General features: G+C 38.9%; 1 protein-coding gene across 10 annotated transcripts in view; it reads left to right on the top strand.

The window, feature by feature from the left end:
* The first annotated feature begins 1,021 nt into the window (after positions 1-1,021).
* The window catches only part of mapk10 (mitogen-activated protein kinase 10), a 43,733-nt gene continuing 27,456 nt past the window's right edge, over positions 1,022-17,298 (top strand). For 3 of the 10 annotated variants that reach the window (XM_023280909.3, XM_023280911.3, XM_023280910.3), the window contains exons 1-2: positions 1,025-1,352; positions 16,086-16,157. In XM_023280909.3, coding sequence (XP_023136677.1) covers positions 1,350-1,352; positions 16,086-16,157 — 75 coding nt within the window. In that variant the 5' untranslated portion in view covers positions 1,025-1,349. Of the gene's footprint in view, positions 1,353-1,952; positions 2,209-16,085; positions 16,184-17,298 lie in introns of those variants that run through there. The other 7 variants (XM_023280905.3, XM_023280903.3, XM_035953130.2 and 4 more) reach the window with 6 other exon arrangements.

Raw genomic sequence — 17,298 nt, 5'->3', positions numbered from 1 at the left:
AGTAACAGTAAAAATTTAGAAAAAAAATTGTTTCAGTTATTAATGTACATATTTTTTTCTTTCAAATTATGTCAAATATATAAATAAATCATATTTTTTGCCAATATAAATACAGTGAAAATGTAATTCTACAGTCATCCATTGCAAAATACAAAATTAAGATTATTTAAGATTTTGACCTGTTTTTAAAACTTAATGTGGAAATTAATATTGTTTATTTTTTTGATTTTTGATTTTTTGATTTTGCTGGACATCATTGTTAACCAAACAAAATAGAGAAAATTTGTAAAACAGCAAAACCTTTTTGAAAAATACATTTTCTGCTATTAATGTACATAATTAGTCTAATCATAGTTTTTGCTGATATTAATACCATAAAATTGTAAGTGAAGACAATGGCAAAAATCTATAAAGTAACCGTCAAAACTTTTTAAAAAATCCTGTTTCAGTTATTAATGTAGATATTTTTTTCTTTCAAATAATGTCAAATATATAAAGTAATCCTATTTTTGCTGATATAAATATAGTGAAAATGTAATTCCAGTCACACATTGTGAAATACTGAAATACTATTCACAAAATAAAAAAATATAATTAAATAATTATTTTTATGTGGACATTATTTACAGTTTTGACCTGTAAACTAATACTTTTTAAAAAATCTTTTAATGAAACAGTGAAGATTTGTTAAATAACAGTAAAACATTTGTTTCCACAGTGTGTCCCTGATGCTGCAGGCTGATGGTAGATGGGAGATGCTGCTGGCAGGTGGAGGGGGTGAATCCTCACCAGTAACACCAGCTCTATTCTCACTGGAGCCTCGTGATCGCAGCGTTGGGCCGGTTAGAGGACGGGATGCTGCTGCAGGCTCCTCCCCTCCTCACCCTCCACGTGATCGCCTCTCTCACCCCTCCTCCCTCTCTCTCTCTCTCTGCTCAGGCTTTGACGTCAGACGTGCTCCTGTTGGGTTACCATGGCAACATATTTCCCTATCCCCCCCTGTCCTCTCTCCTCCCTCCCTCTCTCTGCTCCGGTAGCTCCACAATGGTACAGCCAGCATCTTGCAGCACAATGGTTGCAAGGTGGTGAGCTGGGGGAGAGTGATTCAGCATCAGCAAACCTCGGTTCCGTCCACCTCTGCTTTTTTTTTTCTTTTTCCTCATCGCCTCTTTTTTTTTTTTTTTATAAACATATTTCTTGGTGTTCTTCTCCACCACCAACAACAACACCTCCACCCATCTTTAGGATCGTCTCCATGAAGCCTTCAGCGATGGTCACCGCAGCGTTCCCCGTCGGGATGTTTTGAAACGGACTGGCACCGGACTGGGATCGTCATCAGCTGGCACGGAATGGTAAGACCCGGACCGGGGGGTTTGTTTGATGTGGATGCTTGGACCTCCGCTCGTCTGGAGGGTGGAGTGATGAATATTGATTGGAAGGGAAGGTTAATGAAGTCCACTGGTGATGCCTCCGGTGGGGGGAAAGGGATTTGTTTAAAAAAAAAAAAAAAAAAGTCAACCCCATCTTTGATTCATTCACCGCCTCGGATGTTGTTTTATAACAGCTCTCATTATGGCGTTAGTCCTGACCTGACTGAATGTTGTCCAATCCGCTCTCCATCCTTTCACTGCTTCATCATTACTTCCAAAAATTGCACATTACCACCCCTTCCTGTTCCCACATCCAGCCTACTTTCACTTTAAAACCTGCCATTTCTCTGCAGCTCATCCCTCCTCTGTAGGAAAATATCTCTCTGGGCTACTGGTTATGCATATTTGATTGAGAGTGCAGGAGTGGTGCAAATGGATGGTGGATGTTCTTCAAAACACAAGGCAGGCTAACATACTGTAGGCCTACATGCAGGGTTTGTCCCTCCTCCTCCTCCTCCCCCCTCTTCAGAAGTCAGCTGCGCACCTTGTGCATTATGCAGACTGTCACTACTTCAGCAGGGACCAGCTTCAGATCAGAGCAGGAAAACTACACAGCAAACAGTCTGAATTAATCTATCGATCCGTAAGGGTGTTTTTATTTCCTCGGTAGCGGTTTTGCTGGAGATGTAGGTGTTTGTGGTGCATGTTTGAGGCAAGTGGGAAGCTTTTGTCAGTAAAAACTGAACTTGAAAGCATCATAATGCAGAGGGGATGGGATGTTATTCCCTCCAATGTGGGCTGCGTTCTGTGAAGTGGATTTAAAAAGCGACGGAGGAAGGTAATTTCTCTAAATCAGCTTTGTTTTGGGCACATTTCATTAGACCTACATGACCAATTACACTGATTGCACAGGAGTTGTTAGAAAAGCATCACTTTCAGCTTCCTCGTCTGCTTTTGTTGTGCTTATATATATTTTTTTTTTGCCCCATATTTGGTCTCGCCTGCAGCCACGGGCTAATTACTGCTGCTGTGTTGTGCCGTGGAGTCAGCGAAGGTTTAAAGGTGTCACAACAAACTCTCCCATGTTCAAGGCAGAAAAGAGCGAGGTTTTTAGCGCTGTGACCTTGGGTGCTGAATTATTCAGGATCAGGCTTCCATGCACGCTGGTGAAAGTGCTGCAGGGAACAGGCTTAACAATTAAACAAAGCTCTTTTTTTATGGGTGTTTCTGCAGAGGCTGAGGAGCATGACATCCCTCCTTTAACACATAAATAGTTTCACCCATCCCCTTTGTCCTCCTCATCATCCGTCGCCCTGTGACAAATCATGTGTTTTGCAAATATTGAGATTATTTCCAGTGGAATATCAAAAAATAGCAGTGTGAAATGATAAAACGATCGCTTGAGGTCAGTATAGCCACTGCAGGTCTACACAAACTGATGATGAATGGCATTGATTTGTGGAGAGGTAGCTTGTTTGTTCAATGGAGGATCATCAATGGAAACAGCCACTAGCAGACTCACGTTATGCTGCCCTGTAACACTTGCATTTTATTCCATTTTATTTTCGCAGTTTGGAGCATCAGCACAGTATAATCCTATGTTATGTAATAATATAAAGCTATGTATTAAGATGAGATAATGGGGGGGATTGCAGGCTCCATTAATCAGCAAACTATGGAATTGTATCTTTTTATGATTATTTCATGTGGCAGGGATAGGAAAGCAGTACAAATGCTCACCCCAGTTTTGCAAATATTCAGTTGAAATCCTCATAATTAAGAGTAATGAGGAGGAAGAGGTGCAAAAACAAACATGTAAAATAGTTGTTTTGGGAGAAACTGATTATAAAAACTCTCTTCCAACATTCCAATTCTTGCTCCTCATCAATTACCGAAATATCCTCATCAGTAGTTCGGATGCCTCTCTGTCATGGTTCTTTTAATAATATGGAAGGTCAATTTCATCATTAGAAGACGATGGATTACTGAGGGACACTGGCACAGTCAGTCATCACCCAATGACCCTGGCTGAGAATTGTTTCTCGCTGTGGATTACTGTGGTCCTAATAGTCCATCCGTCTGTAGCAATAGAACATAAATTCAACAGCAGTTTCATGATAGATAATAAAGCAATGAGGAAAAAAGGTGTATCAACGAGGACAAATAAGAAAGAGTCAAGAAAGAATTAAATGTATGTAGATGCTGACTATGAAGTGTAATATTTTATTAGATATTCACAGTTTAAATACTGAAAAGTGTGCACTGCTCTGTCCTTTCATTCTTATTTTGTCCGCTTTTCAAAATTAAATTCTTGCTGCATGAGACTTTATTCCCCTAGGTTGCCGTATTGCTTACCACTACAAACAAAAAGAGAAATATGCCTGCAGAGTGAGATGCGCTGTTACATAATTGGATTTGATCTGACAAATATGCAGCTTTTATTTGCTTTTACAGATAGCCGCGTGCAAGACTCTAAGCTCAGTCAGATTTGGTCCCAATCTCCTCGCCTGCACATGTGTGAAAGAGAATTAGGAGTCACCAAGTTCAGATATTGTAGCAACTCAGGGGCCCTGAAAGGATTGTAGATCGAGGCTTTAAATCTAGACGAATGAAAATGATGGAAACCTCTCTAAATGCACTCATTAAAGGTTGGTATTGTGAATAAATAACATGTTGAGATCATGTGGGCAGAGAAGCAGGTATAGAAAGCCAAAACTTGATTCGTTGTTAGGATGCACATAGTTGGATGTATTAGAAATGTCAAGTACAAGATGAAATTTAGTGAGAAATAGTCCTTGTTTTGTAGCATTTTTAGAAGGCATTATGATAGATAGATAGATAGATAGATAGATAGATAGATAGATAGATAGATAGATAGATAGATAGATAGATAGATAGATAGATAGATAGATAGATAGATAGATACTTTATTAATCCAGAGGGAAAATTCAAGTATTCCAAAATAACGCTATTGTCAAGTCAAATTAAATATTTTTCTGTCTTATACATTAGGAGTTGTTTAAGAGGAGCCACAGTGCTTTGCACAGTGTGCTCCAGTCTCGCCCTCCTCCTCTACTTGAATGTCTTTCAGGTTTTGTAAGAAAAGCTGTAAATCAGATGACTGTGCTCAGCATCTGCCAGAGCCGTACATGTTGTTACCGTGCAGCTTATCAGAAAACTGCCACGTAAGCAGGTTTCCAGCTAACATCTCTCTTATTTACTTAAAGCGTATCAATGGGATGTAAGCGAGACAACAGACAAGGGCACAGACAGAGGGAGGATGAGCGCATATCAGCTCCAAAGAAGCCAATCAATAGACGTCAGTGAGCATTCGGATTCTCACAGCCCCGTACATGAGCTCGGGAGTCAGTAGCTGTCTTGTTTTCCTGGCTGGGCCTGCAGTTTGAAGTGCTTCCCTTCCCCTCCCCTGAGCCCAAACGGGGAGGCTGTACTGCGTTTGGCTCAGGCTGCACTGTAAAGGCAAGGCAACGCTGCATACTGCAGGAGAGGCTGAGGCTGCTGAACCAGGCACTCACAATGGAGTGCCCAGGGAGGGGGAGGGGAGACGGTTGCAGCGAGGCTGGGAGCCTGGGAGCAGGAATGGTGGGAGCGAGGGAGGGACAAAAGAGAGGCAGGAAGGGGAAAACGCAGGCTCTCATCAGGGCTGAGGATGGAGGGAGGAATGAAGACGGAGATGGAGATGGACAATGTTGTGGTGCGCATTGTGTGACATTCACAAAGAGTGCAGCGTTCAGGCTCATGACGGAGAAAGAATAGAGAGGAGAGAAGGCAAAGATAAATATGCGAGCAAACAATAACACTGGTGTCTGAGGACATTCGGACCAGAGCATTGTGCTTTATCATTATCCCTCTAGGAGTCAATCGCTCAGTTCAGGGCAGATGTTAAACAGTGTCTGCAACTCAGTTTAAATCCTACATGGCTGTACTGAACAAGGATTACAGTCAAGAACACAGTACTGACATGTTCAGGCCACAAACAAAATGTATAAACTAGATTTTTTTTTCTCTAAAATTACAGTAAAATTCTGGTATTTCACTGTTTGCAATTGTATTTTTTTAAATTTATGGTTTTTATTAGAGAAGTTAACAACATTATAGATGATTTTCAGACATCTTTATCGTAGTCCTCTCTTTTTTTACTTCATAACAAAAACGATCAAAACAATAAAAAAAACAAACCAGGACTGGGAGCTTACAGCCATCATTATTTTCTCACAGGAAATATATACATGAGAAGAAAAAACAGTTATTATTGCAAGAAAGGTCAAAGTTTCAGTCATATAAAGTCATTCCTAAAAGGGGATATAAAATGAATCCATTTGTCCCAAATTAGGTAAAATTTGTCCTTTTAAATTTGTAAAGAGTATATCAATTTTTCCATTTTAAATATTTCCTTAACTGTTCCCAACCAACCATCAATAGTTGGTGGTGTTTAATTTAGCCATTTTCTTGTAATTGACTTCTTACTGGCTGTTAAGAGTGCTTGCAACAATTTTATATCCTTTCTTCTGTCCAAAGTTGGAACCAGACCCATATATAGATTGGTAAAGTCATTAGGAATTTGAACTTTGTTGCAATTGTAATTTACATATTAATTAATGTAATGGATGGCATTTCCACAACAGTACTGATTACAGCACACAATAATAGACCATGAGGTTTATAGACTTTCCTATAATATACTGTATGTCTGTAAATTAAAACATTTGTTTGTATGCTACTGTGAACTGCAGAAAAATACTACAAGATTTACCATTAATAACAATCCCAGAAAACAGGAATCTTTCAGGAACATTCACACAACATTCCCTGAAGGTTCTTGTTTGCTGGGATACGTTTTCAACTTGTTTAATATTTAAAATGCATATACCACTGAATCGCCAGGAACAATAAAGGATAAGGCAAGTTTTTGAGGATTGGGATTGGGAAAATGTAGCATAGTAAATTTGTTTTGGAAACTAAGGAAAAATGATTTAACCTGAAGCACAAATATATAAAAACAGCATATCTCAGTGCATCAGTGCAAAGTTGGCAGTAATATTCTTAGCTAAGCATAAATCAAGAAGCTTGTCTAAACAACACTTTGTGGACTTGTTGTTCAGGTCAAAGTGTCAGTTTTTACAGCAGTCATTCTTGTTTTTGCCTTTAAAAGAAAAGCAAGTTTTACATTACAGTATTTTACATTATTTAGGGAAAACATAGCACTACTGTTCTGTGAATTTGGCTGCATTTTTACAGTATTATTTAACAGTGTGCAGAAAGCAGATTGGATGATAACAGCTAAATGTGGATCATCATTATTGTTTCAAATATGCTGTAACACTGCTGGGATGAAATATTACGTTTTTGCCAGTATTCCATGTGAAACAGCAGGAATTTTTAAAATTTTGACACACTACTAATTCTTTTGCAGACAGACACCTCTTAGACAAGAGAGACTGTTCAGATAGTGGCATGATGCTCTTTATCTGCAGTTGGTAATGAAAAAGACTCACAGGACATAAAATGTTCTTTAATAACAGTCTGTGGGATTTTAAACTTGTGGGAAAAGCCAGCTGAATGGTCCCCGATACCAGTTTGGCTTTACTGTGTCAGATATTAGCAATAATTTTGACAAAAAACATTGATATTACTGTTTTGACTCATTAACTATTCATATTACAGAATGTTTTTTAATCTCACATACCAGTGTTTCTGGAGATCAGACTCATGGAACCATGATTTTGTCACGCAAACCTGAAATATTTATATGGATGCTTTGCATTTTACTGTAGGCTCTTGTGCTTTCATTGTAGTTGTATGGTCGCTGATATTTGTTTTTAACGGCAAGGAGGTAGAGTACGCAAAAATTCTACCAGGAACCTTTGAGAATACAGGTGTGTTCTGGTATTTGCATGGAAATTTGGTGTAATGTGTAGGTATCCGTCAGCAGTTGATGTCCCCTGTTTCAGCACCAGAAAACCATTTTACAGCAGGAACATAAGCACCGTGTAACCGATGACGTCTCTGGTAGCTTCATTCCGTCAGTGGGAGCCTGACTGCTCTTTCATCACAGGAGTCATTTTGTCGTGTCACAGCAGGAAAACCACAACTGTAACAAACGACATGGCCGCATTCCATTTCGTTTACCGCTCGTATGCTGACTCAGTGGCTTCACCAGATCACTTCGCTGGAGCAGAGTCATCATTACTGTTATTAATTACACCAGAGCTTTACCTGCTGTGAAGGAAATGTTTACAGCAAGGCCTGGCACTGCTCTCTGGCACACTTTAACTAAACTCAGTCAGTGTTAATGCTACTAGCTAGAAATAAGTTTGACAAGTTAGTCAAAATGTCTAAATGAATGCATTTTCACCATTTTTTTTCAGGATTTTTTTTAACCTTTTGACCCCTTTACCAATGCCACATTCTCATAGTATTGTTCAGAGAGTAATTACAAGCCGCCAAGTACAAAACACAGAAAAGACCCTTCTTACAGCAGAAATTTTCTTGTTCTAAAAGGAAATAGTGAATCAACTTTAGCTAGGTTCCATCAAACTTCTCATTAAATCGTGACAGTTCAATATCAGGAACCTGGACCTGACTCAACTCAATACCATGTAGTTGTTTTTAATGTCATCACTGACAGTTTTACCTTTTTCCTGCTATGACAAACTAAAATCCCTGCTGTGAATAGGGTAGCTCATTTAAATGGAACTACAATAATAATAACAATAATATTAAACTTGAATTCAATAGCACCTTTGAAAACAGGAGTTACAAGGTGCTTTAGAAAAAAGAGCAAGGATAGAAATCTAATATGCAATACCAAACCATTAGAACACACAATAAGACGTTGAAAAAAGCCCATAAATGAAGCATTAGAAAAGGCATTATAAAATATTTTTGAAATGCCAACCTGTACAGATGGGCTTATGCACTGTTTAAGCCTGATTTATATGCAGTTTGTACCCGATTTCACTTGTTAGTGAAGCACTACACATACAAAACACAAGGAAAGTAGAAAATGAAGAATATTTATTAGGATCTGGTGGAGGCAGCGGTAACCATCCTGGAATAATGCATGAGAAAATCTTATTGGGAAAAACAAGCGATTGGAAGAGCAGCATAAATGTGCAAGTTTCTTGAGAAACTAGTGGGTCAGTTTTAATGGTAGCTGTTCTCAATTCAAGTCCACCAGTCAACTAATGAGAGACTAATTTTCACCTTTCTTCCAGGTATGTGCAATAAATACATAAACCTCAAGTGTCCTACCAGGATTAAGAACTACTACTGCTGCTGCATGATGGGACTTTACGTTCCAAGCATGCAGAGTGATCACTGGTTCGCCTGAGGCCCTGTTGTGCCCATGAGGGCAGATGTAACAGAATGCCCAGGATCCAAATAACAAGGGCGAGTCACAACTGCAGAGAACAGCAGCACTGCAGATTAATGGTCAGCCGCGTTCATAATAAGCGTTATCTCACTCGAGATAATTAAAACCTCCTTTGTGTTCCTCCACACTGCCTTTATAGCGCTTCCATTCTTGAATTTTCTTCGGCTTTCTCTTAATAACAGTTGTTCAATCGGTGCTGCCGACTCAGACTTTTGTAATTGTGTGATAGATTTGTTTCTGTGAATGTATTTCTGTGTGAGTGAGAGAGACTTTCTTTGTCGAGGCCAAAAATCACTTCCACAATGAGCTCTGATGCCTGTTTATATCAGAATCTGAATCACTATGTCAGTGCGACTTAAATCTGCATCCCTAAGCAGCAGTGTTGTTTTTAGAGTTGTGTTTTTTGCCATATTGATCATCAATCTGTAAAATGCCACCTTTCATCCACACATTCATAGGTTTTATCCAAACTTGGTACAGTGATTACGCAGTCCTGGTCTGGCCTTGATGGGTGCATGCTGCATGAAATCGCTTTGACACAGACTCTGCGTTGTCTTGTTCGAACTGGGAAATTGAAACACCCAATCAAACATTAGAAGTCGAACCAGCGCTACTAAACACCTTCCTGACTGCAACAAATAGTCGATTTTATAGAATCTATGCTGCGAAGGATCCTTTACATCCCACCGCCCGCTCCTGCTTTCTCAACTATGATGCAACGCTAAGAAACACTCTGAAGCTTCAAGAGCAGCATATAGAGGAGGGAGAACTTTGTCAGTGCTGTGCTCATATCATGCAAAAGTCGTCTAATACCACTATCTTCGACTGATTTTCTTTTTTTCCCCCAACTGAATATCAAACCGCCTTGTTATAAAAATTAACCAAGTGTCAGAAAAGTGCAACTAGAAATTTGAATGCTTTAAAATGAAACTTTTTTCTCAGGTATCAGGAAATGTACTGTTGTAGCGTCTGTACCAGCTGAGGCACTGTATTTGTTTAAAAAAAAAAAAAACAAAACATAGGCAAGTGAGCAAATGCCACTTTTTCAGGGTATTCTGGTTTTGTCACAACTCCAAAATGATCTCCTGTTAATGGTTGCTACGTTCAATAACTAATTGACCCAAAGCACTAAACAACTCTGAGTTTTTGACAGTCTCTCATTATCTACCCTCCTGAGATCCTACACCCTCATACAGGGACATTACATGTACTGTCCTCGGTCTACATGCTGAATATAATTTGACAGCTAGATAAACACCTTTCAAACATCAAGACTCTGAAACATTCGACTCCTTATCCTCAGGTTTGGCTGACATTAAAAGAAGGGTGAAACTAAAGCAGACAAAAGGCATGAGAAATGCCATGCTTGCTTTTAAAATGTACAAATGTACATTGTAAACATCTCAACTCATTATCTAAAATAAATGAAATCCGTTCGTAGAAGTCAAAATTAACATTACAAGTTGCATGCATAAATTTTATTTTTTTTCAGCTAAAAAATTAAATATACGACAACATATTTTAAAGTTAATCACTTGTCTTTGGATCTATTTATTTATAATTACTCTCATATGAGCTTATTGTACAATATCAGTCAGCAACCATTAGTGCTAGTAGCTGGAGAAAGTTTCCAGCAACAAACTTCCCAAATGTAACACTGTCTCAAAAAATGAACACTTCCAACTGTACATAAAGGCAATATAAATCACTACATACCCACAATGCTGCAAAAGGCATAAGATGTATATAGATGTTGCTGGATTAGCCCAGATGCAACCAGGACAGCCTTTATCAATTACATACTGACAACTTCCTGTTAAGTGCTCTCAGTGAAATACAAAAACATGCAATTAGAAAAACATAGGATTTTGTAATATGTTACATTAGCGGTAACAGAACATTGCATTTTGTGTTTGTTGCGCCTTTTACTTAATTCTGGCGAACTTAGAGCTGTTAACCTGTTTTTGGACCATCTAGTAGAGTGGAAAGCACAACAGACTGATCAGTATAAAATGCCAATGCCAGAAATCTCCGTCAAAGTCGACATGAAATTACAAAATCTCATCAAATTTCATGGTTGAAACGTGTTTTGTTGGGTTCGCTTACTAAGAAATTACAATTTGCAAAATTTTGCAAAAAAACCCCACAATTTCCTATTCCCCACTCTCTCATACCACTGATGTGGAATGAGCCGCAGTTGAAAACCTTATTATTATTATTATTTTTTGGCTTATTTCACCTTTCAATTAGCTGCTGTTGGCTCCTACTGAGCAGACATATTGTAGTCAGAATGATATATGGGCATTTAAAGAAATGGTGCTGAGTGTCGACGTCTAGCTCCAACCAGAGCAGCAATTCAAACAGGACCACGATCAGCAGAATCTGGACAGAAGGGTTGAACAAACCAGTGCAGAATCTCACTTCAGGGAGGACAGGGCTTGCTGCAGCGTGATTTAGTTTGGTTTGTCATTGCTTCTCTGTGATTAACTCTTTCTAAGAATTACACATGGCAGTTTGACTCACAAGGCAACAAGCTACATTGTAAAGTATTATTGAGAGCTGCATAAAAGTTCACTAAGATGACAGCTCCAAGGTGAACTGTTCATGGTGTTTGTTCCGTCTTTGTTGATGGTTCTGCTTGTATTTCATTCACTTTGTTGAATCTGGCTATTCACCATGTTGTCAGTTTGGTTGTTTAAATCAAGGGAACTCTTCACACATCTGTTTGTGCTGTAATAAAAAAAACCTGCATTACATCTGAAAATATATATTTTTTTAATGAACATGTTGGTTACTCTGTCAATTTAGTGATATCATAGGCAATTGATCCAAGGCTGTCAGTGATAAATTAAAGGAAAAACCAACATAGATTCAGTTTGGTGTCACCAGAACTGCTTCAATGAAGCTTGACATTGATTTTCCAAGTCTCTGGGACTCTACTGAAGACATTTTTTTCTAAAGATATTCCCTTATTTGGTGTTTTAATGATGATAGTGGAGAGAGCTGTTTAGTATGTTGTTCCAAAATCTTCCATAGGTGTTCACTTTAGTTGAGATCTGGTGACTGTGAAGGCCATAACATATGATTCACATGCTTTGATGATATGACTCATAGGTTATGGCATTCACAGTTACCAGATCTCAACCCAGTTGAACACCTATGGGAGGTTTTGGATGTTGTCATCTTGGAGGAGATCACTCTCATCAGGATAGAAATGCTTCATTGTAGGATGAAGGTAATCTCTCAGAACAACTTTGTATTGATTTGCAGTCCAAAGGGACCCAAACAATGCCAAAAAAAAAAAATCCCCCGTCATATAACAGAGCCACTGGATCCTCTCTGTGTCGGGGTCAGTAATTTGTCACCAGTCGGTACATTTGTCCAGGTTGGTATAGGACTGCAGTACTATATAACAAAGCTGCTTCCATTCGGAGGTGATTCAAGTGGTGTTTGAATTATCATAGTGTACAGTGCTATAAGACAAACATTTTGGCCTGTGAGGGGTTTAATATCTTATGTACACAGATGGCCAAAGATTAGAGCGGCACAGATAGAGCTAGCTTGGTGCCAAGGCCGATCAGTGTTGACCTGTTGGATTAATAGCAAATATTGTGGCATGTTAATGTGGCCGCCGTGATGTTTGTCGTGTCAAACGTATAGATGTGGTGTGAAATTACGATAGTGGTTTCAGGAACTGTTCATGAATTGAGCAGCAAAATCGCATGCATGGACCTCACCTTCCCTGCATTTTTAATTCAATTTTTCTTTACTTATTTCCTCATTGAATGATGAATTCATTGCTCTTTATTTCATGGCACACATCACCGTGGTTCATTCAAATGCACCACACCCAGCAGGAATGTCCGCTGCCACTGTACTGTAACAATCTGTCAGATGAAATAAGCCAAAACCAGAAATCTCAACCCTTTGTGTCCCATATCTCTCTTCTTAAAGCTCCCTTGCTGGCTTTGGATTTAGCACAGACATTAAAGCTTTAACTGTGACAGTATTACAGGACTGGTGGAGCTAAAAATTGTGTTTATGTCCTGAAAGTTCCACATATTCTCGCTGAGAGCAACATGCAGTGTCACTTCTTTTCATCTGCTTTTCTGGATTGTTAAAAAAGATGAAGTCTTTCTCTAAACAGTTTGGGGACATTTGTGAGGGTTTTATGACCCACACACCCATGCTAATGCGTAGACACTGGTCTTTTTTCTATTATTTGAGATATCATCATTAACACCATGTATCAATTTATTCAGAAGACGGGATCATTAGCACACTGGGAGATTCATTACCTGGAAAACCCTTGAAGTCATTGTGGGCGAGAGCTGCAGCTCATTTCACTCCGCCTTAATGTGGGAGCCGCTGTCGTTCAGAGCTTTCTCTCCTCTTTATTTCGCCCCTGCAATGGTTTGAACTGATCCGCTGACAGAAAAAGCCAGGGAAAATTGGCAAATCTACATTTAAACCAAACTGACCCATTAGCTGTTCTTTCACAGAGAAAGCCTCACAGCGTTGCCAAAAAAAAATCGCCACACTGCTTTTATGCAAATGAAGCCTCTGATGGTTCTGGCTCTTCTCAGGCTTATTTCATCTGTGAGAGCAGCATTAAGTGGAGCCCTGTGAAACTGCACACATTATCCTCTCAGTGTCTAAACTCATACGTCCCCTGGAGGTTGAAAAGGTCAGTGTCTTTGAGTTAAAATGGGAGTTTGGATGAGCGCATATGAGGGCTGTAGTCCTCAGGTCAACTGGTCGATTGGTTGGTCAATGTACTTTCATGAGGAGAAAAGAATTACATCAGTATTCTCCCAGGATTAACCCATTTCTTTTGGCAGTGGAAGGGACATACCATTTATGTGTTTTCACAACTTTGAACTCCTGTAACTTATTTAACACTTACTGAGCGTTTGCTTGGACTCGGCTCCAAACTAACTCAGTCAATCAACATTTTACTTTGTTTTACAACAGTGATACTTCATAAAATGTCAAGCAGAGTAACAGAAGACTGATTGATGAGTTTCATTGTCGTCAGTGTACATTTTTAATCAGCCTGTTATCATAAAATTATGCTTTTTTATGACTTTGCATGTTAGCAGGATGCATTTTTTGCATTTGGCGTTTCATTGCACACCATGCAGTCAACCATCTGGCAAGTCATGTAAATGCCGTCAAAACCATGCTAAGAGCAAAAAAATACTATTTTTACGCAATTCCGCTGTGATACCACCTTATTTTTTTTGTATTCATAGTGATTAGATTGAGAAGAGTCACAAACATAAAGAGCTGTACAGCTTAAATGTCATAGTTGTTTTCCTGGCTCAGAATGAATCTTTGGGGCTGACTATAAACAATGACCATAATCGATCTGTGTAGTAAAAAACTGACCAAAATCTATGCATTTTCCTGTATTTCTGGCCATTCGGTGGAGAAAAATGTCTATCATGTTTGAGTAAATGAAACCTCAATGAACAGAACTGACTAAAATGTGTTTTATCCTCAATTCGTATCACTTTGGCGCTGGATAAAACCTTTCTTGGGAGCCAAAAATTCCTCTATGTGGGAAAAACCCTGCGATGAACAATCTGTATGTAATGAGAACAAATCCACTGTCAGATGGGTGTTTTGAAGTGTTCCATGTTTTTGAAAAGATTGGTTTGACATTTCTGGAAATAAGCTTCATTGGCTTTTGTTCTCGGCATTTAATGACAAGATTACCACCCACACTAAATATGAAGCTGCAACCAGCAACTGCTTATCTGAGCCAATCAAAATGGATTCATATTGAACAAATGACATATGATGCTTCATGTGCATGTAGCTTCTCAGTCGGGTCATGTTAATCCTAAGGGTTTCAGTAGAAATCAACCAAACTCGGTGCCGGTTCTTGATGCTTCATCTCTTATGTGGGAAGCTTTCAGTCTTCGTGCTGTTAAACAAATATGAAAAATGAAAGAATAAATATAGAGTCTTTCACTGACTGAGGTGCTGCAGGGAACATTTTGATTTGACACTACCAAAATGTAAAAAATATAAATGACTAAAACTCTGCAGCTAAAATTCATTACTTTTCCAATGGAGTTCTGCATTAAAGCCTTCGGCCTGATTCACGATCGAGTCACTTCAGTCAGCCGAGTGATGAAGAGGCCTCTTGGATGAGAGGCGAAATGTTTTCAAATACCAAAAATAAGTATTAGGACATATAATACATTATTTAATAAACTTCAGAGTTGCTGCTTGGTAGATTTCTTACATTTGGACAGAGCCTGACTTGCTGGTCTTCTCTGATAAGCTTCATGTTGAACAGACAGACATGAAAATGATAACAATGTTCTCATCTAACTCTTGAGAAGAAAGTGTGCTCTCCAGTGTGTTAAGGTATTACTTTAGGGGGCTTATATAATTTTTCAAAAGTACTGACATATGGAGGTATTGCTATGGAATCAGCCTTAGTGCAGGAGTGAAAAGAAGGAAGATAAATGACAAGACATCATGAAAAAAACATATTGTCTTTCACTTCTCCATAGCACAAGTTATTCATGTCTTATTTTCAGCACAAACCACACCATTGATCATAGCCTTGTTCTATTGTACTTTGATGAAGAATCGATGTATTGGTCAGTTCATATTTATAGAGGAGGGGGCAGTGGTGACTTGTTATTTTTCTCACCTTTATTGAGAATGATGGGGACAGAGCAGGGAATGTTCTGAGAGAATCCTGCACCAGGGAAGAGAAAGACAAGGCACCAAATATTTATTTCTCAGAGACAACATAAGAAATGGAATTGTTCTTTGTTGGGTAATGCGGCGACTAACGGTCATTTTAATAGTCGATGAATGGATTAGTTGTTTTGGTGTATAAAATATCATAAAATGATGTTGATCAGTGATTCCCAAAGCACAAAATGACATCCTCAAACGTCGTGTTTTTTCCACAACCCAAAGATATTCACTTTGCTGTCACAATGGAGTAAACGCAACAGAAATTATTCACATTAAGTCAGCTGAATACACAGAATATTCATTTGAACTGTATATTAAAATTGTCGGCAGTTGATCGTGACACCTAACTGGTAGTTCAGTTCATCTCTAAAGTTGGATATTACAGCAGATTCTGATAAATCCAGAGGAAGATGAACCAGTGTACTGCTGCTGGTTTTTTGTCTTTCTCCGTGTAGCATGTTGTTAGATGTTCAGTCTGTTCATTTGTCATCATCTGCTGTATATGTGAGAATTTACAGCTCACACGTGAAAATTTCCTGCTACTCCGGTTCACACTTCTCTGACTCCGTCTCTCTTCTCTTTGTGTCTTCCAGGTATTTATGAGCAGACATTTCTTATATAACTGCAGCCAACCAGTCCTGGATGTAAAGATAGCCTTTTGTCAGGTGTGTGTTCCTTACAGGTAAAAAAGGTACAGTATTCATTCACTTCCATTTCCCCTTCATTGCTCTGTGCGTTTTGCTATTGTTGTGTTTCTGTGTGTGCACACAATGACTCCGGAGCAGTTTGTGTTCACAGCATTTAATAAGACTGCAAAATGCTTCAATTAGGAGCTTTAATGTAAATGTGCTTCTGGAAGTTTTTTATTTTTCAGAAGGTGAAGCGCTTTCAGCCTTGTGCTGAAAGCTAAAAATGATTCGAGTGATTTTCTACTTAAGTTCAACACCTCAGGAGTTCATCTATAACTGAGATCTCTGCTGAAGACAAAGCAGCAAAGTGTTTCTCTAACTGAAGCTTAATCGTCTGTCTCCTGTTGGCTTCCCGACAGCGTTAAATGCAAAACTCATTTGGGAATGTAATTTCATAAACTACAAAATCTGCAGTCTTGGTGCTACGGGCTGTACCGCTGTAGCTCTGATTATATGGGATGTTTGCATTACACATGGGTGTGAAACTGGCTGTTTAATCGCCTCTATAGGTGCCACAGCAAAGACTACAGTCTGATGTAGCGAAATAACTCGATCATAGGTTTGGTTGACTGGTCAGCCGTGCCGGCTTCAACTGTCTTACATCACTTATATTAGTTTTTCATGGAAGTCATTCACACTTAATAATACAGTAATACAGCTTTGCTTGGTTTGTGAGCTCAGTTGTAATTACAGAGTCTCTAATGAACTGATATTTTTGTTGTGGCACAGTTTGTAATACTGCTCCGCCCGAGTAATTACAGCCTGATTATTGTGTGCACATTAGTAAAAGAATAATGTCTTCAGTCGAGTAAAGACATTAGTGGCACTGATGTCATTACGTGGCTATTACAGAGGTTGCATTTCTGCATGGAGACAGTGTAAATGTAAACTCAGCTGCACTGCGTGTCCTGTCGTTTTCTACCAATAAGCCTTTAACACACACTTTTTGTCGTTTGGAAAAGCAGCAGCTAAATACATGCTGACTGCTGATTGGTTAATTGGTGTAATCATGTGAAAATGTTAATGTGTAAATGGAACCTTTGCCTCTTTCAGATGTGTTTTGGAAGGTAAGTAAGCACCAAAGTGATCTTCAGCATGACTAACTTTTCCGTTACGT

This window comes from Amphiprion ocellaris, chromosome 17, assembly GCF_022539595.1.
Source record: "Amphiprion ocellaris isolate individual 3 ecotype Okinawa chromosome 17, ASM2253959v1, whole genome shotgun sequence".
NCBI classification, from domain to species: Eukaryota; Metazoa; Chordata; class Actinopteri; family Pomacentridae; genus Amphiprion; species Amphiprion ocellaris.
The sequence above is the reverse complement of the archived record's forward strand: the minus strand, read 5'-3'. Positions and strand labels throughout refer to the sequence as shown.